At 36.6% G+C, this 27,395-nt stretch overlaps 1 protein-coding gene and 1 pseudogene across 1 annotated transcript in view; one reads left to right on the top strand and one right to left on the bottom strand.

The window, feature by feature from the left end:
• Positions 1-12,421: 12,421 nt before the first annotated feature.
• The window catches only part of ABCB7 (ATP binding cassette subfamily B member 7), a 143,170-nt gene continuing 128,196 nt past the window's right edge, over positions 12,422-27,395 (bottom strand). Inside the window, 2 exon segments of the mRNA XM_005700613.3 lie at positions 12,422-15,708; positions 23,120-23,227. Coding sequence (XP_005700670.1) covers positions 15,493-15,708; positions 23,120-23,227 — 324 coding nt within the window. The 3' untranslated portion in view covers positions 12,422-15,492.
• Positions 22,113-22,483, top strand: LOC106503806 (annotated as a pseudogene).

Here is a 27,395-nt window from a genome sequence, read left to right as displayed (position 1 = left end):
AGTAAGTATCAGGCTTTACTTGACTCCTCAGAGGTAACCCTCAAAACTTGCCACACTCTCAACCCAGCTAAACTAATGCCTCTGGAAAGCCCAGAACTAACACATTCCTTGAAATCCTAGACCAGGTTGAAGCCTAGAGGCCTGATATAACAGGTCAGGCCATAGAAAAGCCTGAGGAAGAATGGTTTACTGATGGCAGTAGTTTCATTAAAGATGGAGTCAGAAGGGCTGCTGCTGCTGCTATTGTGAGTGCTTATAGCATTGTAGAAGCAAAATTTTGCCACGTAACTCTTCAGACCAGAGTACTGAGCTAATAGCTATAACTTGAGATTTAACCTTGGAGGAAGAGAATATTATAAACATATATATATAGACTCAAAATATGCCTTCTTTGTTTTACACGCCCATGAAGATATCTGGAAAGAGAGAGGACTTTTAAATGCAAAAAATTCCTCTGTATGGGGCTGAGATTTTACATCTCCCAGAAGCAGCTCAAAAAGCCAAAACTACTGGCAGTCATTCACTGCCGTGGGCCCCAAAAGGAAAGTTCTCAAATTATCCAAAGGAACAACAGGGCAGATTGGGAGGCAATAATGCCCATACCAGGTAGAAAACAACATGGATAAAATTCAACAATGAGCCACTTGGCTTCAGCAGACAACTAATCCTTAATTAACCAATCCTTACTATTCACTGATGTTAGTCACTCAGTCATGTCTGACTCTTTGTGACCCCATGGACTGTAGCCCACCAGGCTCCTCTATCCATGAATTCTCCAGGCAAGAATACTGGAGTGGGTTGCCATTTCCTTCTCCAGGGGTTCTTCCCAACCCAGGGATCAAACTCGGATCTCTGGCATTGCAGGCAGATTCTTTATCATTAGAGCCACGAAGAAAGTCACTATTCGTTATGGGTGGGGAAATTAAAAACTAGTTCTCTGGTTTGTTCTCTTGGATCCCACAAGGTATAAAAAACTTTCTGGCAGGAGATTTTCATTTTCTTATAGCCCTTTTCTCTTTAGTCATCATGATTTATGCTATATTTTGTCTAGTGCTCTGTTGTTTTCCCTACTATTGTAAACCTGTGACTAACACTTTTTGGTCCCCAGTTCAGTTCAGTTCAGTCGCTTAGTCATGTCTTACTCTTTGTGACCCCATGGACTGCAGCACACCAGGCCTCCCTGTCCATTACCAACTCCTGGAGTTTACTCAAACTCATGTCCATTGAGTTGGTGATGCTATCAAGAAGGAGACCTAGGACCAACAAATCCAGACCTTCCATTCTAAAAATAGAGAAACATGTTAAACTTTAACCCTTAGATTAGTGAAAATATATACTGAAGCAGAATGGCTTCCTGGCGGGGGCAACATTGCCTCCCCTCTTTGATCAACAGTTAAGGAAGCCTTCCCAAAGTTACCCTGGTTCCTTTCCTTTATAGGCCCTTTAGTGGCTATTGTTGTTCTTCTCATTTTTAGCCCTCATTTGTTTAACCTTTTGGTTAAGTTTATGTCTTTTAGGCTCCAACAGTTTGAAGTAAGGCTCAGGATGGCTCAGAGAATTCAACTAATTCCAGTGGAGGATGGCCCAAATCCCTATAGGTCCTTGGAATAGTCAATGAGGGACTTTTATACTTCTAGGGTAGGCCAGGGTCTATGGCCCTGATCCAGCAGGAATAAGTTTCAGAAGAGACCTTCAGCCCCCTAACCCCTTAAGAATAAGGGTATAGAGTCTCTAAGGGGGGATGAGACAGATTGGGACCTGGGGCCCTTTGCTGCAGTGCTATAATCCTTGTACCTGGACATAATTCTCCTGGAGCAACAAAATACAAAGAAACTCTAAAGGACTGAAAATAACAGCATGTATGCAGAGTTAGGGCACATTCTGGACAAAAGATACAAAGAAACCAAAAAACCCAGATGCCACTTCTGAACAGCCTGGAGCAAGGGTTTTGGGGGCAAAAGCAAGGTACTGATCATGCCCCCTACACACAACACCACCAGAGAGGTTGGCAAGCCACCTATACTATCCTTCTGTCCCAACTCCTGGACACACCCCTACACTTACTCCATATAAGAAACAAGCTCCACTTAGCAAGGAAGCAAGCAAGGGAACTTCTTACTTGTTCTCACTCCCCACTGCTGCAGCAGGAACCCCAATAAAGTCTTGCCTGAATTTCTTGTCTGGCTTGTAGCGAATTTCTATTGACTGGGGAAGGCCAAGAAGCCTGGTCAGTATCATGAATATAATGATGAAAACTGCCTTGACCTCACAGACTCTGAAGGATCTCATGAACCCTCAGACCACATTCTGAGACTCTCTGATCTAGATTTCCAACTTCCCAATATGACATGGAGCCATTCTATTAATCCATTTTTACATGTTTTCTTACTTGCAAGAAGAAGGAAATTTAGACTGGGTGACTTTCTAAAATTGCTTACAATTCTCAGATAGGAAGACAAATGATTAACAGAATAATTATTCATAATCCTCCCTAAGTTTACTTATTTCCCACTAGATCATGATTATGATTCACTTCAAACTTGGTAATATGACTTCTCCAGTCAAAATTAAAGTATTGAGAACAGAGCGGTCATAGAAAAGGTAGCCTGTACATTTTCTCCCCAAGCAACAGTTTCCAATCCTTCCCTCCTTTCTCCTTAACAAATTAGTTTCTGAAACAGGAAAATAATTATTGAAAAATATCCTTACGTGTCCTGAACAATTAAAATATTTTTATTACTGCTTTTTGGTAACTGTAAAGAAAATACCTATAGAAGTTACACAAAGAAAAAGAGAAAAGAATCAAAACCTATCAGTACAAAAACAAAAACAATGACAACAACCAAACAAACTAACAAAACACAAAGGAAGGTAGCAAAGAGAAAAAGAGGGATAAAAGAACTACAAGACAATCAGAAAACAGTTAACAAAACAAAATGGCAATAGTAAATCCTTTCTTTTGGGGGGGTTCTTTCTTTTTTAAAAAATATAAATTTATTTATTTTAATTGGAGGTTAATTACTTTACAATATTGTATTGGTTTTTCCATACATCAACATGAATCTGCCACAGGTATACATGTGTTCCCCATCCTGAACCCCCCTCCCTCCCCGCACCATCCCTCTGGGTCATCTCAGTGCACCAGTAATTACTTTAAATGTAAATGGAAAATACCTAATAGAAAGCTACAGAGTGATTACATGGACTAAAAAACCAAGATCTCACTGTACGTTGCTTACAAGAAACTTACTTTAAATTCAAGAACACACATAGGCTGAAAGTAAACGGAAGGAAAATAATATTCTTAGCAAATGGTAAGAAAAAGAGAGCAGGAGTGACTACAATTACAGCAGACAAAATATTTTAATTCAAAAACTATCTCTAGAGACAAAGGTCAATATATAATGATAAAAGGGTCAATTCAAAATGAATATATTGCAAATATAAATATATGCACCCAACATCAGAGCACCTAAGTATATGTAAGTATATATATTTACAGATCTGAAAGGAGAAATTGACAGCAATGCACTTATAGTAGATTTCAATAATTCACTTTCAATAATGAATAGAATATCCAGACAGAAAATAAACAGTTGACCTAAGCAACACTACAGACTAAATGGACATCACAGATGTATACAAAACTTTCTACTCAACAGCAGAAGAATACATTTTTTTGAAGGGCACATGAAACATTTCTAGGATAGATCATGTTATGCCACAAAACAAGTCTTAATAAGTTTAAGAATATTGAAATCATACCAAGTATCTTTTCTAGCCACAGTAGAATATAACTAGAAATCAGTAACAGAAAGAAATAGAAAAATCTGTGAATATTTGGGAGCTAAATGACATACTCTTAAAGAACCACTGGGTCAAGTAGGAAATCAAAAGGTTAAAAATGATTTTGAGACAAAAATAAAAATGCAGGATACCAACATGTAGCGGATGCAGCAAAAGCAGTAGAAAGGGGGAATTTTATGGTGAAAAATGCCCACATTAAAAAAGAAGAAAGACTTCTCTAGTAGTCCTGTGGTTGGGACTTTGCCTTCCAAATGCAGGGGGCTGCAGGTTTTGCAGTAAAAAAACAAAACATAGAGCAGAAGCAATATTGTAACAAATTCAATAATGACTTTAAAAATGGTCCACATTTTAAAAAATGAATGTATATGGAAAAGTTCTCAATAAAATACTAGCAAACTAAATTCAACAGCACATCAAAAAAGACCAAGTAGGATTTAAACCTGAGATGCAAGGTTGGTTTAACACATGCAAATCAATCAATAAGATACACTACATTAATGGAATCAAAACTACATGATCATCTCAATAGGTTCAGCAAAATCATTTGACACATTTCAACATCCATTCATGATAAAAGCTCACAAAAAAAATAGGTATGGAAGGAACTTACCTCAATACAATAAAAGCCATTTATGAAAACCTTACATCATAATTAGGGAAAATCAGAAAGTAAAGATGCCCACTCTCCATTCAATATAGTACTGAAAGTACTAGCAAGAGCAATCAGACAAGAAAAAGAAATAAAAGGCATCAAAATTGGAAAAGAAGGAAAATTATCTGTTTGCAGATGACATAATCCTATATATATAGAAAACCCTAAAGACTCCATTAAAAACTCTTAAAACTAAGAAACCAATTCAGTAAAGTCATAGTTTTATCCTACATATCAACATATAAAAATCAGTTTGATTTCTTTAACCCAACAGTGATCAATCTGAAAAGGAAGAAAAATCCCATTTAAATGGCATAAAAAAAAATAAAAAGCTTAGGAATAAATTTAACTAAGGAGGTGAAATATCTGTTCACTCTCAACCAAAAAACATTGGTGACAAAACTGTAGAAGGCACAAATAAATGTAAAGGTATCTGTTTTCAGGCACTAGAAGAATTAATATTGTTAAAATGTCCATACTACCCAAAGCAATCTACAGATTCAATGTAATCCTTAACAAATTCTTACAGCATTTTTCACAGAAATAGAACAATCCTAAAATTTGTATGGGTCCACAAAAGACCCTGAAGAGCAAAAACAATTGAGAAAGAATAAAGCTGGGAAAACTGGATAGCCACATGCAAAAAATCATTGCCAAGACCAATGTCAAGAAGATTTTTCCTTATGTTATCTTTTAAGAGTTTTATGATTTCAGGTTTTACACTTAAGTATTTGATCCATTTTGGAGTTATTATTGTGTATGGTGTAAGATATGGGTCTAATTTCATTCTTTTGCATATGGCTATCCAGTTTTCCCAGCACCATTTATTAACATTAAAGGGAGTGTTCTTTCTTCAAGGTGTATTCTTAGCATCCCTGTTGAAAATCAGTTGATCATATATGCTTGGGTATGTTTCTGGACTCTGTATTCTGTTCCATTGGTCTACATGTTTGTTTTCATGCTAGTAACATACTATTTTGATAGATTTCTAATGTGATTTAAAATCAGGAAAAGCCTCCAGTTTTATTCTTTCTTAATTGTTTCTGCTATTCAGGGTCTTTTGTAGACCCATACAAATTTTAGCATTGTTCTACTTCTGTGAAAAAACCCTAGTTAATTTTGCAGTATGATGCTTTCTGAATGTACTGAAAACAGAATTCCCCAGTGGTTTCTGCTCATACCTTGACCCCATCCTTGGAAATTCTCACCCATTTGTCCTAGGTTCCTCAGATATGAATCGAGGATTGAAGGAGTTGAGAACCACTCCTTGACTCCAACATAATTGAATAGCCTTTGCGGATCATTTGATGTGGATTACTTTGTCAACAAAGGTCCGTCTAGTCAAGGCTACGGTTTTTCCAGTAGTCATGTATGGATGTGAGAGTTGGACTATAAAGAAAGCTGAGTGCCAAAGAATTGATGCTTTTGAACTGTGGTGTTGGAGAAGACTCTTGAGAGTCCCTTGGACTGCAAGGAGATCCAACTAGTCCATCCTAAAGGAGATCAGTCCTGGGTGTTCATTGGAGGGACTGTTGCTGAAGCTGAAACTCCAATACTTTGGCCACCTGATGTGAAGAGCTGACTCATTGGAAAAGATCCTGATGCTGGGAAAGGTTGAGGGCAGGAGGAAAAGTGGACGACAGAGGATGAGATGGTTGGATGGCATCATCGACTCAATGGACATGGGTTTTGGTAGACTCCGGCAATTGGTGATGGATAGGGAGGCCTGGTGTGCTGAGGTTCATGGGGTCACAACTGAGTGACTGAACTGAACTGAACTGATGTGGAGCAGATTCTAGCTCTGCTTGTTGTCAGTTGGCTAACTCTGGGCTTGTTGCTCAGTGATTCAAGATCTCAAATTCATCATAGTTCTGGAGGCTTGATGTCCAAAACCAAGGTGTTAGCAGTGTCATGGTCCTTCCCAAACCTCTGGGGGAGGATTCTGTCTTGCCTCTTCCAGTTTCTGGTAGCCTCGGGCATTCCTTGGCATTCAGATGCCATCACTCTAATCTCTGCCTCTGTCATCAAATGGCTGTGCTCTCTATGTGTCTGTCCTCACGTTTTCACATTTTTCTGCCATATTTAATGAATTAGAGATATTCACACAAACCCTATTTACCAGGGCCTGAAAACTTTTCATTGTTAACCAGGAGGAGTTCATTAAAAAACTTTACACTTGTGTTCGAGCTGGTTATGTTAATCATCTTAGAACATTAACTATAATTTTAAACATTAAATTAGGATGGCCACACAAATGGATGCAGACACCACACAAACAAGATGTATTCTGAGCTAGAGGTCAAATGATAAACTAATAGATTTCATGTGATCTTAAAATATGAAGAATAGTGTTAATACCTCTGAGACCTTATAGAGGGCATGACCACTTGAAATTATTATGAAAGCTTCACTTGATATTATTACACTTTTCATTCTTTTTCTTTTTCTTTTTTTTTAATGCAGATATAAATGGCAGGACCTTCAGTTCAGTTCAGTTCAGTTCAGTTGCTCATTTGTGCCTGACTCTTTGCGACCCCATGAATCACAGCACGCCAGGCCTCCCTGGTTGTCCATCACCAACTCCCGGAGTTCACTCAAACTCAGGTCCATTGAGTTGGTGATGCCATCCAGCCATCTTATCCTCTGTCGTCCCCTTCTCCTCCTGCCCCCAATCCCTCCCAGCATCAGGGTCTTTTCCAATGAGTCAGTTCTTCGCATCAGGTGGCCAAAGTATTGGAGTTTCAGCTTCAGCATCAATCCTTCCAATGAACACCCAGGACTGATCTCCTTTAGGATGGACTGGTTGGATCTCCTTGCAATCCAAGGGACTCTCAAGCATCTTCTCCAACACCACAGTTCAAAAACATCAATTCTTCTGTGCTCAGCTTTCTTCAAAGTCCAACTCTCACATTCATATATGACCACTTGTAAAACCATAGCCTTGACTAGATGGACCTTTGTTGGCAAAGTAATGTCTCTGCTTTTGAATATGCTATCTAGGTTGGTCACAACTTTCCTTCCAAGGAGTAAATGTCTTTTAATTTCATGGCTGCAATCACCATCTTCAGTGATTTTGGAGCCCAAACAAATAAAGTCTGACACTGTTTTCACTGTTTCCCCATCTATCTTCCATGAAGAGATGGAACCAGATGCTGTGATCTTAGTTTTATGAATGTTGAGCTTTAAGCCTCTAGCTTTATTACCTAATTGCCCTGACTAGAACCTCTAGTGCAATAGTGAATAGAAGTGGAAAGACCAAACATTCTTGTCTCATTCCTGTTGTTAGGAGGACAGCATTCAGTCTTTCACTATAAAATATAATGTTAGCTGTTTTTCATAGATGGCCTTTATTCGGTTGACAAAGTTTCCTAGTATGTCTAGTTTATCAAGTATTTTTGTCATGAGAGGGTATTGGATTTTGTCAAATGCTTTTTCTGCATCTAATGAGATGATCATACAGTTTTTGCTCTTTATTATGATGGTGTATTACATTGATTTGTGGAAGTTTTATTAATCTTGTATGCTTAGGGTAACCCCCACTTGGCTATGCTGTACAGTTGTTGGATTACCAGTATTTTTTGAGGATTTTAGTATCTTTACACATAAGGGATATTGTTCTCTAGTTTTGTGATGTTTTTTATTTCGGTATCAGGATGATACAAGTCTCAGAGAATGAGTTCAAAAGAATTCCCTCCTCCAATTTTTTTTTGGGGGAGGGGTTTGTGAGGTATTGGTATTAATCTTTTCTTAACTCTCTGGCAGAATTCAGCGATGAAGCAATCTGGGCCTAGGCTTTTCAATTAGTTTTGGATTAGTAATTTAATCTCTTTACTGCTTATAAATCTATTCAGCTTGGCTATTTCTTCTTCAGTCAGTTTAAGAATTTCCCCATTTCCTCTAAGTTATCTACTTTGCTGTCATACAATTTTTCATAGTCTTTTACAGTCTTTTTATTTCTGTAAGATCAGTAGTGATATCTGCTCTTTCATTTTTTTACTATTATGAATCTTCAGTATTTCTTACTGGTCAGTCTAGTTAAAAGTTAACAATTGTGTTGATCTTTCCAAAGAACAAGCTTGTGATTTTGTTAATTTTCCCTATTAATTTTATATTATTTCTTTTCTTCTCCCTTAAGGTTCACTTTGGTCTTCTTTTTCTAGTTTAAGGCAGAAGTTTATTGATTTGAGATGTTCCTTTTTTAAAATATAGATATTTACAGCTATAAACTGATCTCTAACAAAAATTTTAGCTGCATCCCATGTTTTTGTGTTTTCATTTTCATTCATCTCCAAGTATTTTCTAATTTCCCTTGTAATTTTTTGACCCATATTTAAAGTGTCTGATTGCCTTCTGAAGTCCCCAAGTTTTTTCCCTTTATTACTGATTTCTAATATATAGTGGTCAGGGAATACTCTATATGATTTCAATCTTTTAAAACTTATTGAAGCTTGATTTATGGCACAGCATATGGTCTACGAAGACTGTTCCATGTACACTTCAGCAAATTGCATTTTTCACTTTTATTTCCTTTTTGATCTTCTCTCTAGTTGTTCTATCCATTATTAAGTAGGGTCTTGAAATCTTCCACTATAATTGTTGAATTGTCTGTTTCTTCTTCTAAGTCTGTCAAGCTTTTGTTTCACCTATTTTGACAGGTTCCTAGGTGCATAATGTTTAAAATTGTTATATCTTCCTGACAGATTGAATCTTTAATCATTGTGAAATATCCATTTTTATCTTTCAGTTCAGTTCAGTCAGTCATGTCTGACTCTTTGTGACCCCATGGACTGCAGCACACCAGGTTTCCCTGTTCATCATCAACTCCCAGAGTCTACTCAAACTCATGTCTATCATGTCAGTGATGCTATCCAACCATCTTATCCTGTTGTCCCCTTCTCCTCCCACCTTCAATCTTTCCCACCACCAGGGTCTTTTCCAATGAGTCGGTTCTTCGCATCAGGTGGCCAAAGTATTTTATCTTTAATAACATTTATTTAAGGTTTATTCCATCTGATATTAGTATAGACACTAAAAAAAGTTTATGGTTGGTGCTTGCATGGTATATATATATATTTCCATCTTTTTAGTTTTGGCCTGTTTGTATCTTTATGGAGTATTTCTCCTATAGACAGTGTATTTGAACAAATTGGACTTATGAATGTGCTCTTGGAATGGAACTTGTTCATATGTAGGAGACATACTACATTGAGCTCATCTAGTAAATTTCTTATTTATTGTACTTCTCAACTTCATAATTTCTAGTTGTTTTTTTTTCCTATTTCTTTATTGACAAATCTTTGCTACATCTACCATCTGGGTCCTTTCTAAGTCAACGTTTATTGCCTGCTCCCTGCCCCCTCCTCCCTTGTGCAAATGGGTGACTTTCTTGTTTTCTTTGCATAAAACTGGACATTTTATATAGTACCTTGTAATATCTGTGATCTACCTCCTCTGGGGACTGTTATCTGCTTGGTTATTTTCCCTGCAGTGTGCAGTCTGATATTATCTTTCTCTTTTAGTCTAGGCACCCAAGGGTTGCCCCTGGGTTGGCATAAAGCAATTAGTGGTCAGTAAGATTTTTACCCTTTTACCATTGGATGTGTGTGTCCTTGGAGGGTGCTACCATAGTATAGCATACTTTTGACCTATGTTCAGCCAGGGACTAATACTTGAAGGTTCCTTTTCTGTTCTGAGTGGGCACAGTCTTGGACATACAGTGTTTAAGATTACCAGGAATGCGTGCAGTTTTATTTTTAAGCCTGTGTTCCTGGGAGTCGTATCTGGGTGAGAGCAACTTTTTGCTCAGTCAGTATTTTGTCTAGTTCCATGTGCCAGTCAAACTTCTCCCATGTGTTGATGGTCTGCCTGTATTGCAAAATACTTTTAAGTCTGTCCCATGTTCCATTCTGATTATCCTGAGTGAGTGCAGCCCAGCACGTGCACTCAGACTTTTCAATTCTCAGAGTTGCCTGTGTTCCCAGGAGGCACTTCTGGGCTCCCTCTGGTTTAACTTCTGGCTGCTCTACTGATTTGCTTGCACCAGCTCCTCCTAGTAGCTCTCCACCAAGATCTCCATTGTTTTTGACAAGGCCCTTAGGGATAGAGTTCTCCACGCTTTGTTCCAATGAAGTCAGTACCCTCAGGCAGACCTGTGGAACTTTTTGTATTCACTGAATACCTTCACCTTTGGAAAGAACCTCTGCATCAGTGAACAAGAGCTGGGGGCAGAGGGCCCTGAGTGAAACCACCAGTCTATGAAAAGGCACCAGGACATGGTGGCAGTCCATGGTACTCTTGGTTTTTCTCTCCTTGAGTGAAACCTGAGTTAGCTGAGGTGGAAAAAATCAGGGTCCCAGTATTCTCAATCTGTGCATGGAGTGCTTCTACCCGAAGAGTGGGGGTTGGGTGGTAGAAAGGATCTCCAGTCCTCTTGCTTGTGCTTGCCTGGAATACATTTTTTGCAACACAGGGTTGGAGAGATGAGAAATGCAGGCAGTTACCTTGCAGGGTGAAACTGTAGCCCTACAGTAGGAGTTGAGGAAAGAGGAGCCCTATCTTTCCCTAACATCTTCACCACACTTGAAAAGAATAGAGCACTGAGGGAAGAGCTTCTGTAACAAAGACCTGGTGAAGTGGAGAGTATGTGGGTAATTCCTCAAATGCCAGACTCTTGCTGTTCTTACTGAGACCTAATAGGTTTCTCAAATGAATGTTTCTCCATTAGCTTTATGCCCTTTGGATAATTCCTAGATACTTCAAGTGATTTTTTTAAAAAATAATTTTTTACCAGTTAAGCTATTGTTTTGTTGAAGAGGGTCTACAGAGCCCCTTACTTTACCATGCTGGATGTCTCAACCTCAATGTATTTTTGAATATAACTTCTGGGTGGAAATGTGGTTCAGCAAAAAGCATTGAAGGTTGATGCTTTTGAATTGCGGTGCTGGAAAAGACTACTGAGAATCCCTTGGACTGCAAGGAGATCAAACCAATCAATCCTAAAGGGAGTCAACCCTGAACATTCATTGGAAAGACTGATGCTGAAGCTGAAGTTCCAATACTTTGGCTACCTGATGAGAAGAGCCGACTCATTAGAAAAAGTCTTGATGCTGGGAAAGATTGAAGGCAGTAGAAGGGGAAAAGAGAGGATGAGACGGTTGGATGGTATCACTGACTAAATGGACATGAGTTTGAGCAAACTCTGGGAGATGATGAAGGACAGGGAAACCTGGTGTGTGCATTCCATGGGGTCACAAACAGTCACACACAACTGAGCAACTGAACAACAACAACAAAGAAATGGACTGGATGTCAGGACCCAGAATTTTCAACAACTTGACTAATAGTAAGTTCAGTGACTTCTCCTGAAATAGTTTCCTCATTTTAAGAATGAAGAAATTTTACTAAAGGACCTCTAAATTCCTTCCAGCTCTAAAATCCAACGATACTATAAAACAGAAAGTCATCAATGAAAAACATTCTAGTGTAGCTGTGTGAGAACAGGAAATATGCGAACAATCCATTGCCTTTGTTTTAAACCCAAAATGTTCCAACCTATTTCTAATTAAAGCTAGTACATTTCCAATTCTACCTAGCTAATCAAAATACTAAATTTAATGCACAGTTTTCAGTTAAGGCATTTTTCTACCCTAAAGGTTTCCTTCTTAGTCACTAGAACTGAGAAACTGGGGGCAACAGAAAGTTGCCTTTCAGACTGGTCATTAAAAGTATGACAGCTTAATGTTAAGTAAAAGCACTGTAATTTGCTACCATTTTGCCCATATTATGAGCACTGGAAACAATTACTTTCTCTTTGAGACAATTTCAAGTTTTCACTTTTTGCATAAGGCTGTAAGGCCATACTCCCAGAGTGTCTATTAAATCTGTACTTATTTGGAGTGTGTGAAGAGCAAAATATTAATTCTCCCTATGCATTGCAGAAGAGTTGCATCAATTGGACACCCATTTTGAGCCACAAAGACATAGTTTATTTAGTACTAATTATCTTATCTGCACAGATTGTTACAATAATAAATCTGTGGTAAATAAGCTTCTGCATTATTTTATCTTAACCAATTTTAACCAGCTGATTTGACTTCATACTGTCATTTATTATACAGTTTACATTCAAAATCTATATACTCAAAGCAGGAGAGAAGGGACCTTTCTATAAGAAAGTTGCCTTTGTAAACATATTTAAATGCTTTCAACTACAAATACACAGCAGAATATCCTATGATGAAGTTACAAGGTAAGAGAATTATGAGTATCTACTGGTCAAAGTTGCATTTCCTGAGACATCCAGCAATAAAGGATAGGAGCAAGATGGCAGTGTGTGCAAAGTGATCCAGAAATAAGGAATCATATTAATTTTAAATATCTTGCCTTTAAAAGCAAAACATATTTTTAAACTAACCATCTTCACAAACTGAGCTTTGTCAGCATCTAAGGGAAAAGGCAAAATATTTAACTAAAGGTATAGAAAAGGTTCAAATCCCTGCAGAGGAAAAGTAAATGCATATTTTGAGTTTATCCAAATGCTAAGGCCTCTTTCTGATTCTCACAAGTGACCATCAGACTTGAGTTGTTCAAAAATTTCCAAAGGAGCCCATCTCCTCACCAAAATATTTCTCTGTTAAAGCAAGGCATCTGGCCCAGTTTTTATGATCCCAAATTACCTTGGTTTCAATGTAATCTTTGTAAACTGGGATTCCCTTAGGAAGAAAGTAAAATTTTCAATCTTAAAATTAAGGGATATTAAGAAACAAAACCCTATCCCCTGCTCCATTTTCAAAGCCCATATGCCAAAATTGTAGCTTATTCATCCCAAGACATTAAAAAAATATATTATTTTGTGACATTAACTTAGAAATTCTTACTTTTGTGTGGAATATCTTAATGTAAAATTGCACATTATGATAATGTCCTTTTCTTGGAACTTCCTCTGAGTGAATCATCCTAGGAAACTTTTCTTTCATTTTAATTTGTCTATTATATCAGTGTATAGAACCACCTTAACAAGTTGGAGTTAAGACTTAGTTGTAGCCCCTATAGTAACTGTGTTTTTCAGGTAATTTAAGTTTTTATTAGCTGAAAATACTGGTTAATGACCACAGTGACCCAATGGTCTAGAGACCACCTCCAATCATATAAAAGTACTTTCAAATTTCTTAGTGGGGAAATTATCCCCACCCTAAAAACATTCCTGTCCTTCTTTGACTATATGTTTCCCATATCACAGAACGACTTACTTTGAATACCACTATTCACATTCAAAATGAATATTACTAATGATTATTTCAATTTTACCTGCTTGATTATGCAACAAAGTGAAATATTTTCTATCAGCAACATTAAAAATGTACAGAAGGAATTAACAGAAGCAAAATTTCTATCTAGACTAACCATTATTTCTAGTAATGCAGCTGGGTTAGTCAAAGGACATGGTTTTTTTTGGTTGTTGTTCCCCAGAAAAGCAATCACATCTGTGGTTTTAGAGTAAGAAATGTCCCAAACCTCCCCTCATATTGCAGCTGATTAAGCATCTCAGTGTTAATTTCAACTCCAAAAGCAAGATCCTACCACTTGCTCTAATATCAAAGACTAACCATAAAATACTAGCTTCAAGCTACTTATCTAATCACTTTTATATAACAAAACTGGAGACTAGACTTAGATAAGCTTAGATATCTAAATGACAACAATATAAATTGGAAAAAAATTAGTCTCTTTCATACCAAATTATCATTTAAAATACAATAAAACCACAGACCAATGAAATAAATAACACCTTTTCTGAGAAATAAAGCCTCATTATATACAGTTATGCGGCTGTTCATGAGATACACAAGTTTTTCAAGCTGAATGATTACTACCAAACAAATTAAAGCAAATTCAAGTTGGAAAAGGAAAGGAACTTTCTAAGTGAATACATACCAACATTTTATTAATTATTTCTAGCCAGTAAAACTTAATTATCTTGCTTGGGCTCCTCCTTGTTATTTCAAGCTTAAACTCATTACACTACTGAAAAAGGAAGGGAAGATCTGGTAATAAAGTAATTCTGAAGTATCAACACAGATTAGAAGCTTGATCATCTAAATATTTTTGTAATCATCTCCTATTTGTCTAAAGGTTATTAATAATTGTTAAATAGATTTTGCTTTATACGTGTGTGTGTGTGCACACATCCCATTCAGTTGTTTCTTTGTATAACTTCAGATAGCAAAAGCAGTACATTTAAGATGGAAACAGAAAACCCAATTAACATCCTAAGCTTTTTAGATCACTCCCAGTATAGTAAGTCTCAAATTATATCAAGGTTTGCGAGTTTTTAAAGACAAATTATGAATTTTTGTCCAAAACAGAAGCTACATCTCATTTGGTGGAAAAATAAAATTCCCAGCACTACATGACAGTTACAATGCTGGTTAATGATGAAGATTCTATATACCAACATGAGAATCAAGGTTTTTCCTCTTAAAGATATATGGCGGCAAATATTTCTAAAAATTTAAGCATTGTTATCTATCATTCAAGTATTTCAATGGAGAAAGAAAATCTACATTTTTTAAAAAAGAAATAGATACTTTTCATCTAAATTGTCAGCATAAAGGAGGTTTGAAAAACTACACAAATTTAGGAAGCCAATCTGATTTACTGGTTATGGATATCAAATGACTGTCAGGCCTCAAAACGGAAATGGGGTAAAGTCAAGTAGTAACAACAATTATGCTTTGACCACAACTAAGGCAGTAACAACAAAAAAATTAGGAGATAAATATAGATGCCACATCAAATAGATTGTGAAAGATATAAAACTCAATTCCCTTTTCAAATAAATCTTATCTAAAAGAAGGACTATAGAAAATGGGAATGTCTGATTTTTTTTTTAATAAAACAATTCTGCTTCAGTGCAAATGTGTAGTCAAGGTAAAAAGAGGAAGGAAGGAAGGAAAGAAAGGAGAGAGGGAGGGGGTGAGTAAGTAAGGGAAGGACGAAGGAAGAAAGGAAGAAAAGAAAATGTTTCATGTGATTTAGCAGGAACAGTTTCCACAGCCTTTGACACTGTTGACAATTTCTTCTTGTAGTCTCTTCCTTTCTTCCTCTTTGGACACATTTTCTTTCTTTGCATCCCATTTGGGGTTATCATGGTTCTGCACACGGCTGCTCTGTGTATGCCACATTTCTGAATAGATACTGCTAGGGTTAGCAAGCAAATCATGGTGGGTACCACGTTCAGCTACCTTACCCTAATAAGCAAAAATAAGAGAAACATAGACAAAGTCATATAACTAGCATAATAATTGAAAACACATAATACTTTCCAAGTAAGAATTTTGAAAGACTGTATTCATTAAAATACTTTTCCCAGTTTTTTAATTACAGTATATGTGGGAAAAATCAAGGCAGGAATGCCTTTATTACTGTTGAGCTACCAGTATGATAAAAAACCAAAAACCTATTAAATTCTATATAACATAAAGTATTTCGCTTAAAGAAAATAAAGTCTGAATGTTTTATTTTTCATTTTGAAGAGCAGAAAAGGAAGGTGAAGATTTTCTAAAGGTGGTATTTTCTGTAATCAATAAATCAAATTTAAATCAAAAGCACTGTTATACAGAAATTTAAAGGATGTAAAAATAATATGCCAAAACCCTATGTGTATTTTGAAATAAACAAGATTTCTCCATGATGTTTATTTTTTCCAGTAGCTATTTTTCTTAACAATAGCTATTAAACTTAACATTGCATAGATTTGCTATTGATGCCAAACTCTTATATCTACAATTAATTTGTCTCTTGAAAGCTACTGTTAAACATACTGGAAGACAAAAGTAATTTTGTCACGTTCAGTGGTGGTCCTGGTGATAACGACCTTTAAAAATATAACCTTAAGCTAAATAACTGAAATTTGTATGTGCCCACTTCTGAGTGGTTAATTTAAGCATCTCCTTGATTTCTGGCTGGAGAGTCTAAGAATTATTTTGCTCTGCTATTCGAATTCCTCTGGATCCTGCGTGTAGTCCTCAACCCCAAGGTGTGTGGACAACTTCATTGGCATAAAAGTCCCCATGGTTACATATTTTATAATTTTTTATTTACCACTGTAAAAAAAAAACAAAATAAAATTCTCAATGCACAGATACAGAAAACAAATTTATGGTTACTAAAGGGGACATGGAGGGGAAAAGGACAGTAGGAGTACGGAGTTAATAGATACAAACTACTATATATAAAATAGATAAGCAAAAAGGATTTACTTAATAGCACAGGGACTTCCCTAGTGGCTCAGACAGTAAAGAATCTACCAGTAGTGCATGAGACCCAGGTTCACTCCCTGGGTTGAGAAGATCCCCTGGAGAATGGAATGGCTACCCATTCCAGTATTCTTGCCTGGAGAATTCCATGGACAGAGGAGCCTGGCAGGCTACATTCCATGGGGTTGCAAAGAGTCAGACATGATTGAGCGACTAACACTTTCCTTTCACTCATAGTGAATTGTATTCAATATCTTATAGTAACTTACAATGGAATATAATCTGAAAAAAACACCTGAATCACTAACACAACACTGTACATCAATTATACATCAATTAAAAAAATCTTCTATGAAAGCTGCATCAAAAAGTATTAGAAAGAATGGGAACTATTTTTGCAGAAAACTAATGAAATAAATTACAAAAATTTATCCTGTAGTAAAATTGTGTAGTTTAAATTATTTTTACTTGTATTAAAGCATAAATGTACATAGCTTAAAAATAATTACAAAGCTGATAAAAAGTACATTCTTTTGTCTCCTCCTTCTCTACACTTGAATACCTCCTTCTTATCCCCCAATTTTAGCTATTTATTCTGGCATTTACACACATAGATACATATTAATGAGATCCAGCACTTTCAACTATTCCACTTTCCCATGCCTCAAATTTACTCTAATAATATTGGTTATATCATGTTATTTAATATACAATGTTTGCTTTATCATAACTATGTAAGTATTACCTGTTGTCAGGTACTAGCACTTTATATATATTTTCTCCTAATTTCTTATTCTTCCTGGACTTAGTAATTGCCTTGCTTTTTTCATTTGCTTAGTTCTCTGTCACTAATTCACTCTAAACTTTGTCTGAACAGTGTTTTTCTCATTATCAACTATGTTATGTAATTTATTATTTAGCACCCCCACTGGAAGATATTTCCCTCGCAGCTTTTAAGCTGTTTTCCTTATCCTCAATTCTGAAATTTTATGATAATTTGTGTATTCTTTTTCCTCCCTCCGTTTATTGTGGTGAGTACTTGCTAGGCCCTTTTAATCTGAAAACTCATGCTCTGAAGTTCTGGACATTTGGGGGATATTAGTCTTTGGTTATATCCTTCCTTTTCTGACTCCCTTTTTCTAGAACCACCGTTAGTCAAACGTTGGACCTCTTAGACTAATTTTCTTGTTTTCAAATCTTCCCTCTATTCTCTCTCTTTTTGTTTTACTCTTTAGAGATTTCCTTGACTTTATTTCAGCAATGACAGTTTTGATTTCCAAAATCTCTTGTTCTCCAATTGTTTCTTATTTATTTACCACCCCATTTCAAATTTGAAATGATGTAAGAATGGTAAAAATAAACACTTATATATGCTTCTCCTGGGTTAGCAACTGTTAATTTTTCCACATTTGCTTTCTCTCACTTAATCCTATCTCTAAATTTATACTACTTTTTGTTAAATTATTTAAGAATGAATTGTGGACATCATAAACATTTCATCCCAAAGTATTTCATTAGCATGTATCTCCTGAAAGGGCTTCCCAGGTGGCACTAGTGGTAAAGAATCCGCCTGCCAATGCAGGAAATGAAAGGTTTGATCCTTGGGTTGGGAAGATCCCCTGAAGAAGGAAATGGCAACCTTCTCCAGTATTCTTGCCTGGAAAATTCCATGGACAGAGAAGCCTGGCGGGCTGCAGTCCATGGGGTCGCAAAGAGTTGGACACGACTGAGCATGTACACACACATACCTGAAAACAAGGACATTCTCCTATATGACTGGAATACAACTATATCACACCCAAGAAATTAATCTAATTTATAGTCCATATTCAGATTTTACCAATGATCCCAATAATATTCTTTATATATGTGTGTGTGTGTATATATGTATATATATATATATATATATATATATATATATATATTTCCATCCAGGATCCAATTAGGATCAACATGTTGAATTTATAAGTTTTCTAGTCTGTGTGAGTGACAATAACATTTCTAAAATATCCAGGCTTATTTTCTAAAGAACACACTTCAAGTTGTATTTCTCTAGTTTTTCCTGATTGTTCGATCTAGGCTAAACATTTTTGCTGAAATACAATATAGGTGATGATATGTCCTCAGTGTATCATATTAGGAGATATATGATGTCAGTTTCCTTCATAATTAATGATATTAAGTTTGATCATTTGGTTAAGGCAGTGTCTGCCAGATTTCTCTATTTTAAAGGTATTTTTTTCTTTGTAATAGAAAAGTAATCTATGGGTTAAGTGACTATTCTATTCCCCAATAGATTTTCACCATATGGTTTTAGCAAATGATGATATTTATCTAAATCTTTTACTACAACAGTGGCTGTAAAATTATTTTCTAAACGTATCATTCCTTATATGTGTGTTAACATTCTTTTTTTTTTTTTTAACTGAGTTACAATTATGATACAATATTGGGTGAGATGGAGGGCCATGAAGGAGAGGATATATGTATACATACAGCTAATTCACTTTGTTGTACAACTTTGCAAAGCAACTACACCCCAATTAAAACAAAAGAAAGCATACAATATAAGTTTCAGATGTATAACACAGTGATTGTTTTTATATACTATGAAATGATCACCTAAGTTTAGTTACCATCTGTCACCATACAGAGTTATTATTGACTATATTCCTTATGTGTAAATTACATCCCTACGACTTAGTTTGTACCTCTTAATAACCTTCACCTATTACATCTATCTCCCCACTGGCAATCACCAGTGTGTTCTCTGTATCTATGGGTCTGCTTCTGTTGTTTGTTCATTTGCTCAGTTTTTTTTTTTAGACTCCACATATGAGTAAAATCATATGGTATATATTTTTCTCTGATGTATTTTCATTTGGCTTGGCATAATACACTCCAGGTCCATTAATGTTGCTGTAAGTGGCAAGATTTCATTTTTAAAGAAGAGCTTTCTCTAAGCATTACTATAGAATTATAGGTTTTCTTTTTATTCAGTGTGTTGTAATTCACAAGTATCATTTTTTTAATGTTCAAATTATCCCACATTTGGCCAGTGGGAATCCACTCAGAATGCTCCTTGATTCTTTTTGTTGAGGAATAGCATTCTGTGTAAGATCTAGGTGCTAGTTATACTCATTACTCCTGGGATTTCATTGCTTCTAGACCTTTTTCCTGAACAGAGTTAGGAACTTTTTTTTCATCATAAACTAATATTGATAATTCTGTTCCAATATAACATCACAAGGTTCTTCCTCCTATTCTATTCCATATCTCTTTCTTCTCCCAAATAAGACCTTTATTTCTCAACAACATCAATGTATTAACTCATATGCTCAGTCTTACAATATACAGAAAATAGTTTCAAAATAGCTACTCCCATACTACCAACAACAAACTTACTAAGTTCAAATCTGAGTTATCTTTATCCTTATATGCTACTAAGGCTAAAAAATAAGAGTGACGTGTCCAAAAGTTATTATTTGGGTTAGTTCTGCATGCTATTTTTCTTCTGCATGGTTATGTTATCAATTCTTTATGCAGATAGTTTTACTTCTTTCTGTTTGCTTTAAATTCATATTTTTTTTAAAATTCAGTTTTTTTCACTGTCCTCTTTCACCCTTATCAAGAGGCTCTTTAGTCCCTCTTCACTTTTTGCCATTAGAGTGGTATCATGCATATCTGAGGGTGTTGATATAGTCCAGCTTGTGATTTATCCAGCCTGTCATTTCTCCTGATGTACTCTGCACATAAGTTAAATAAACAGGGTAACAATATAAAGCCTGTTGTACTCCTTTCCCAATTTTGAACCAGTCAGTTGTCCCATGTCTTGTATGCTTCTTGACCCATATACAGGTTTCTCAGGAGACAGGTAAGGTGGTCTGGTATTCCTATCACTTTAAGAATTTTCCAGTTTGCTGTGATCCACATAGTCAAAGACTTTAGTGTAGCCAATGAAGCAGAGGTCGATGTTTTTCTATAACTCCCTTGCTTTCTGCATGATTCAGTGAATGTTGGCAATTTGATCTCTGGTTCCTCTGCCTTTTCTAAATGAAGCTTGTACATCTGGAAGTTCTCTGTTCACATACTGCTGAGACCTAGCTTGAAAGATGTTGAGTATAACCTCACTAGCACGTGAAATGAGCTCAACTGTACAGTAGTTTAACAGTCTTTGGCATTGGAATGAAAACTTATATTTTCCAGTCCTATGGCTTATACTTGTTAAGGTACTTTAAATGTTTTATATTTATAAGAAAAGGCTCTATGCACATGACGGCATACAATTGAAAAGTTTAGTAAAAAGCACAAGAGCAGATTTTACTTCAGATACTTAAACATCAATGATATAATAAAGTATATTTATGAAACTTCCCATTTGAGACATTCTGGACAATCATACTGAAAAAAATCAGTTTACTCTTTAGTGAGTATTAGCATTTTTGAGCAAGTGGTAACATAAAAAAGAAACAATATACATATCATGGAAGTAAACATCCTATAAGAAATTTTAGTGATGGAAAAAATTTTCTCTCAGTACAGAATGTAGAGGAGAATGCTTCTGCTCTCAATTCCCAGTACTTATGCTTTCAAAGTGATAAAGAAGTGAAGGTTTACTTGTTAGACAGTAAAAATAAACATAGAGAACATCATTAGAAATAATCAAGTACAAAGGTGGGTGGAGATAAAATATCCCTACAGAGAGGAAAAAAGTAAAACTATTAAAATTTTCAAATCTACTAATTGCAATAGTGGCACTCTGATCTGTTCAGAATATTTAGAGAGTACATTCTTATAGTAATTCCCTCAGAAATAAAGTAGGCTGTCATTTTTCTTACTTTCCTTATGAGGAAAAATACAAAATAAAAATGGCCATGTTTGAAAATGACCACTTTATTTTATGGTAATTTTCTTTTAAACATCAAGGGTGTGTGCAAATATTAGGAAAATGAAAATATGAACTACACTGAAGACATTAAGCAACTATTCTGTACAGAGCAAAAATGAATGCAGAAAATTGTTTTAAATACAAAACGTTTAAAACTGTTTCTAACATATTAGGATTTAATGCTTTCCTCATCTAACTTTGCTTTTAAAATGTTAATAAAGTGTGAATTAAGCTCCTCATCCTTCTTTCTCCTCCTTCCACCCCCTTTGCAGCCCCCGCCTCCTCCTCCCTGCACCCGCTGAAGAGCTCTGGCAATAAGAGTGGTGGCGGTGGTGGCAGCAGCGCCCGCAGCTCCAGCTCAGGTCCATCTTACTCTGTGGCAGCCATTAGACCCCTGCACCCCAGCTTGATGGGCTGGGAGCCACTAGCTCTACTAGGCCACAGTGACACCGCCCTCCCTTGGTGCTCCTCCCAGAGGAGCTGAGTTTGCTTCTGGCATGCCTGCCTGCCTGGTGCTGCCCCAGCCCTCTCAGCCCGTGTGAGGCAGCCTGTGCCCGGCCCCACTGCCACGGGCTGTCTTGAAAACAGAAAGACTGAGGACCAGCACAACAAGGAGAAGGAGCAGCGTGAGGCGAACAAGATCAAGAAGCAGCTGCAGAAGGACAAGCAGGTCTACCAGACCATGCACCACCATCTGCTGCTGCTGGTGAATCTGGTAAAAGCACCATTGTGAAGCAAATGAGGATCCTGCATGTTAATGGGTTTAATGGAGAGGGCAGCTAAGAGGACCTGCAGGCTGCAAGGAGCAACAGGGATGGACTATATAACCCATAGATGATGGCTTCAATTTCTCATCTTCCTGGCTATGTCCTATCACACTTCACATGCTGGAATTGCCGGTCTTAGGAACTTCTAATAAGAATACTATTCTGTTGGGGGATGGGCCCCAACACCTAACCTCTAAAGATACCTGAAAAAAAAATTTAAAACAAATAAAAAACAACAACAGAAGTAATCCTTAATTGAAAAATATGTAGTGTATCAACCAACCAAAGCTTCTAAATAAACAGTGACTGACAGCTTATTGTACCAAAAGTTGGCATTTGAGAGCTATGACCCCTCTCTATTGAAGCACCTCCCTATTGAACCATCTCCTGTGTACTTCCTAGATGCTATGCTACATCCCTGACTGAACCCTACTAATACCTACTAACAGCCTGCTCTTCTATTGATGACTCTGTTCTACAAGTAAAACTTAAGTATTAACAAATGTGATAAATAAAAGTTCTCTGCATGTCTCAGCAAAAAAAAGAGTGAATTAATACATTTTATTCATTTTTTTAAGTGGCATAGGTTGTTCCTATCAATGGAGGTAAAAATGGAATCCTATTAGGATTCAATCTTATTCAAAGAACACAAATTCTAAAAATTTCTTTAGAAACAATGTAAGTTGCTTGTGTTTGTAACAATTTCTAATGTACTTCAAACACTGAACTTTAAAGTTAAATATCTTACCTGGTTCAAGACAATAATTTCATCTGCATCAACCACTGTTGACAATCTATGTGCAATGAAAATAGAAGTTCTATGTTTCACTGCATCCCTCATGGCACCAAGAATAGTCTGCAAGTTTGACAACAAGAACAGTAAGCGGGGGGCGGGGGGAGATTTATCTATTAGGTAAATGCAAATTAAAAGAACCATATATTTCTTAAAAGAACATATAAAATGCCAGTTAATTTTGCTATATAAACTTTATACCACTACCAAACATTCTACCCAATCTAATAGTTACAAAGAAGAGAATAAATCAATCAAAGAGGGAATGCAAATATGACCACATTATCATGCAAAAAGTTAATTTAAGATAGGCAACCACTTCTTTAAATTAGTTTGGGATAAGGTGGATATTTCCCATACTTAAAAACAAATAAATAAAAATGAATCCACTGATGGCAGGAGCATAGCCAAATATGATGTTTATCTGACCAATGAGAGCAAAAACAAAATAAGGAGGCAACCAAGTGATAGGATGCAGAGAAATTTAAAAAAAAAATCAAGAAAAGAAAGAAGACTCAAAGAGCACAGAAGCATTTGCTTTTCCTTAGTTCTAACTCAGAGGACAGAACGATTGACAAGGACAACAGTTCATGTTTAAGTTGAAGAAACTTCTTTTTCAGAAGTATTCTGACTTCTTAAGGTATTCTGGAAAATACACTTTTTTTTTTGCTTACTGTCTGTAAAATGTAAGAGAGGGCTTCCCTGGTGGCTCAGTGGTAAAGAATCCACCTGCAAGGCAGGAGACACAGGTTTGACACCTGGGTTGGCACAATTTCCTGAAGAAGTAAATGGTAACCCACTCCAGAATTCTTGCCTGGGAAATCCCTCAGACAGAAGAGCCTGGTGGGCTACAATCCATGGCGTCACAAAAGAGACATGACTTAGCCACAAAACAAAAATAACAAAAAAGTAAGGCAGCTGTATATATATATTCAGCTATACTTGGAAACCTGGGTCTAAGTACAACTAGCTAGATGGAAATAGCAACATGGGGGATGGGGACAGGACCAATGTCTTCCTATAGGTATCTCTAATCACTATATTTATTAAAGGAATAGAAAGACCTTAAGCTTTATTATGGCAGACTGAAAATCTAAGAAAAGCTATTATGCTTGAGGCAACTCCTCTATCTTACACTCAAGAACTTAAAACTGCTATCCTAATGATGCTCTGGACCTTTTTAAAAGGTCGATTCAAATTTACTAAATCTTCTGATAATTCAATCCCTCTTCTCTGCTGGCAATTAGTGGATTATGCTCCTTGAGATAATAAAGGTATGTGACTCAAATAATGACTGTTGGGGGGACTCCGAATTTGCGATAAATGTGGATGACATATATTTAGATTTAAAATTCTTGTAAGCAGATTCCTAGTCTGCTCATGAATGGGGTCTAATGCAGCTTAAGGTTCTCTTTAAATATAACAAATTGTCAGATTAGCTCAAGATGGCAGAGTAGAAAGACATGAGCTCACTCTTACATAAACACCAAAATCACAACCAACTGCCGAACAACCAAAGGCAAAAAAAAAAAAAAAAAAAAAAAAAAAGTTTGAACCTAGCAAAAAAGATATCCTACATCTAAAGGCAAAGAACACAACAAGATGGTAGGAGGGGCACAACATGATAAAAATTATACAACAGAAGTTCTTCCACAGGAGTGAAAGTCCTAAGTTTCACACCAGGCTTCCCAGCCTAGTTCCAAAGAGATGGGGAAAGCAGAAATGCCACTCTTGGAAGACAGACACAAAGTTGTGTGTGCACCAGGACCCGGGATAAAAAAGCAGTGACTTCATAAGATACTATGCAAGACCTATCTGCTAATACTAGAGGGTCTCCTGCAGAGGCAGGTGGCAGCTGTGGTTCACAATGGGGATAAAGACACTGGCAGTGGCAGATCTGTGGAGTACTCACTGACATGAGCCTATCGGGAGGCCACCATTAACCCCACCCCACCACAGACAAGTGGCTTCAAGTCTCCATGAGCATGGCCCTGCCCACCAGAGGGACAAGACCCAGATCCACTCACCACAGGGCAGGAACCAGCCCCTCCCATCAGGAAGCCTACACAAGCTCCTTAGACAGCCGTATCCACCAGAGAGCAGAAGCAAGATGAACTACAATCCTGCAGCTTGCAGAACAGAAACCACAATCACAGAAAGTTAGATAAAATGAGATGGCAGAGGAATATGTCCTAGATGAGAGAACAAGATAAAACCCCAGAAGAAAACTAAGTGGAGATAGACAACTATTGGAAAAATAACTCAGAAATGGTAGTGAAGATGATCCAAGATCTTGAGGAAAAAAAAGAGCAAAGATTGAGAAAATGCAAGAAAGGTTTAACAAAGACCTAAAGGAACTAAAGAACAGAGATGAATAATACAATAACTGAAATGAAAAACACATTGGAAAGAATCAACAGCAGAATAACTGAGGCAGAAGAAGAGATAAGTGACCAGAAAGACAGAATGGTAGAAATCACTGATGTGGAACAGAATAAAGAAAAAAAATGAAAAGAAATGAAGTCAGTCTAAGAGACTTCTGGGCCAATATTAAATGTAAATATTCACATTATAGGAGTCCCAGAAGGACAAGAGAGAAAAAGGACGTGGGAAAACATTTTCAAGAGACAATAGCTGGAAACTTTCCTGACATGGGAAAGGAAACAGTCATCCAAGTCCAGGAAGCACAGGGAATCCCAGGCAGGATAAACCAAGGAGGGATATACCGAGACACATAGTATTCAACTTGACAAAAATTAAAGACAAAAAAATACTAAAAGCAACAAATAACATACAAGGAAACTCTTTTAAGGTTATCAGCTTATTTCTCAACAGAAACTCTGCAGGTCAGAAGGGATTGGCACAATATATTTAAAGCGATGAAAGGGAATAACCTACAACCAAGACTACTCGACCCAGCAAGGTTCTCATTCACATTTGATGGAGAAATCAAAAGCTTTGCAGAAAAGTTAAAGCTAAGAGAATTCAGTATCACTAGAATGGCTTTGCAACAATTACTTAAGTTACTTCTCTAAGCAGAAAAGAAAAGGCCACAAATAGAAACAGGAAAATTATGAATGGAAAAACTCACTTGTAAAGGCACATATACATTAAAGGAAGGAAACAATATACACAAAAATATGATATCAAAGCCAGCAACTGTGAGAAGAGGAGAGCACAAATGCAGGGTATTGGGAATAAATTTGAAATTAAAAGACCCACAACTTAAAACAATCTTGCTAATATAAAGACTGCTTTATCAAAACCGGGCTTTCCTGGTGGCACAACAGTAAAGAATCCATCTACAATGCAGGAGACACAAGAGACGGGCTCAGTCCCTGGGTTGGAAAGATCCCCTGGAGAAGGAAACGGCAACCCACTCCAGTATTTCTGTCTGGAGAATCCCATGGACAGAGGAGTCAAGTGGACTACAGTCCATGGGATCACAAAAAGTTGTATACGACTGAAGCACTGAGCATGACACATATACCAAAACTTCATGGTAACTGCATACCACAAATCTAAAATATTAACAGATACACACACAAAAAGGAATCCAAACACAACACTAAAGTTAGTCATCAACTCACAAGAGAACAAAAGAGGAAGAAAAGAAAAAAGACCTACAAAAAAAATCTGAAACAAAACAGTGAACAAATGGCAATTAAGGATATATATATTGATAATAACCTCAAATATGAATGGATTAAATGCTCCAACCAAAAGACACAGACTGGCTGAACAGATACAAAAAAATAAGACCACTCCATATGCTGTTTGTGAGAGACCAATTTCAGACCTAGGAACACATACAGACTGAAAGTAAGGGGATGGAAAAAGGTATTCCATGCAAATAAAAATCAAAAGAAAGCTGGAGTAGCGATACTCCTATCAGAAGAAGCAGACTGTAAAATAAAGAGTGTTACAAGAGACAAAGAAGGACACTACATAGTGATCAAGGAATCAATCCAAGAAGAATATATAATAATTGTAAATATATATGCATCCAATATAGGAGCACCACAATATATAAGGTAAATACTAAGAGCCATAAAAAGGACAAATCAACAGAACACAATAATAGTGGGGGGACTTTAATACCCCACTTTCATCAGTGGGCAGAACATCCAGAAAATTAATAAGAAAATACAAGCTTCAAGACAGACTTAACTGAGATTTACATGACATTCCACCTGAAAGCAGCAGAAAATACTTTCCTCTTAAGTGCACA

This window comes from Capra hircus (assembly GCF_001704415.2).
Source record: "Capra hircus breed San Clemente chromosome X unlocalized genomic scaffold, ASM170441v1, whole genome shotgun sequence".
Taxonomy (NCBI): Eukaryota; Metazoa; Chordata; class Mammalia; order Artiodactyla; family Bovidae; genus Capra; species Capra hircus.
This window is presented reverse-complemented; position numbering and strand designations above follow the sequence as displayed.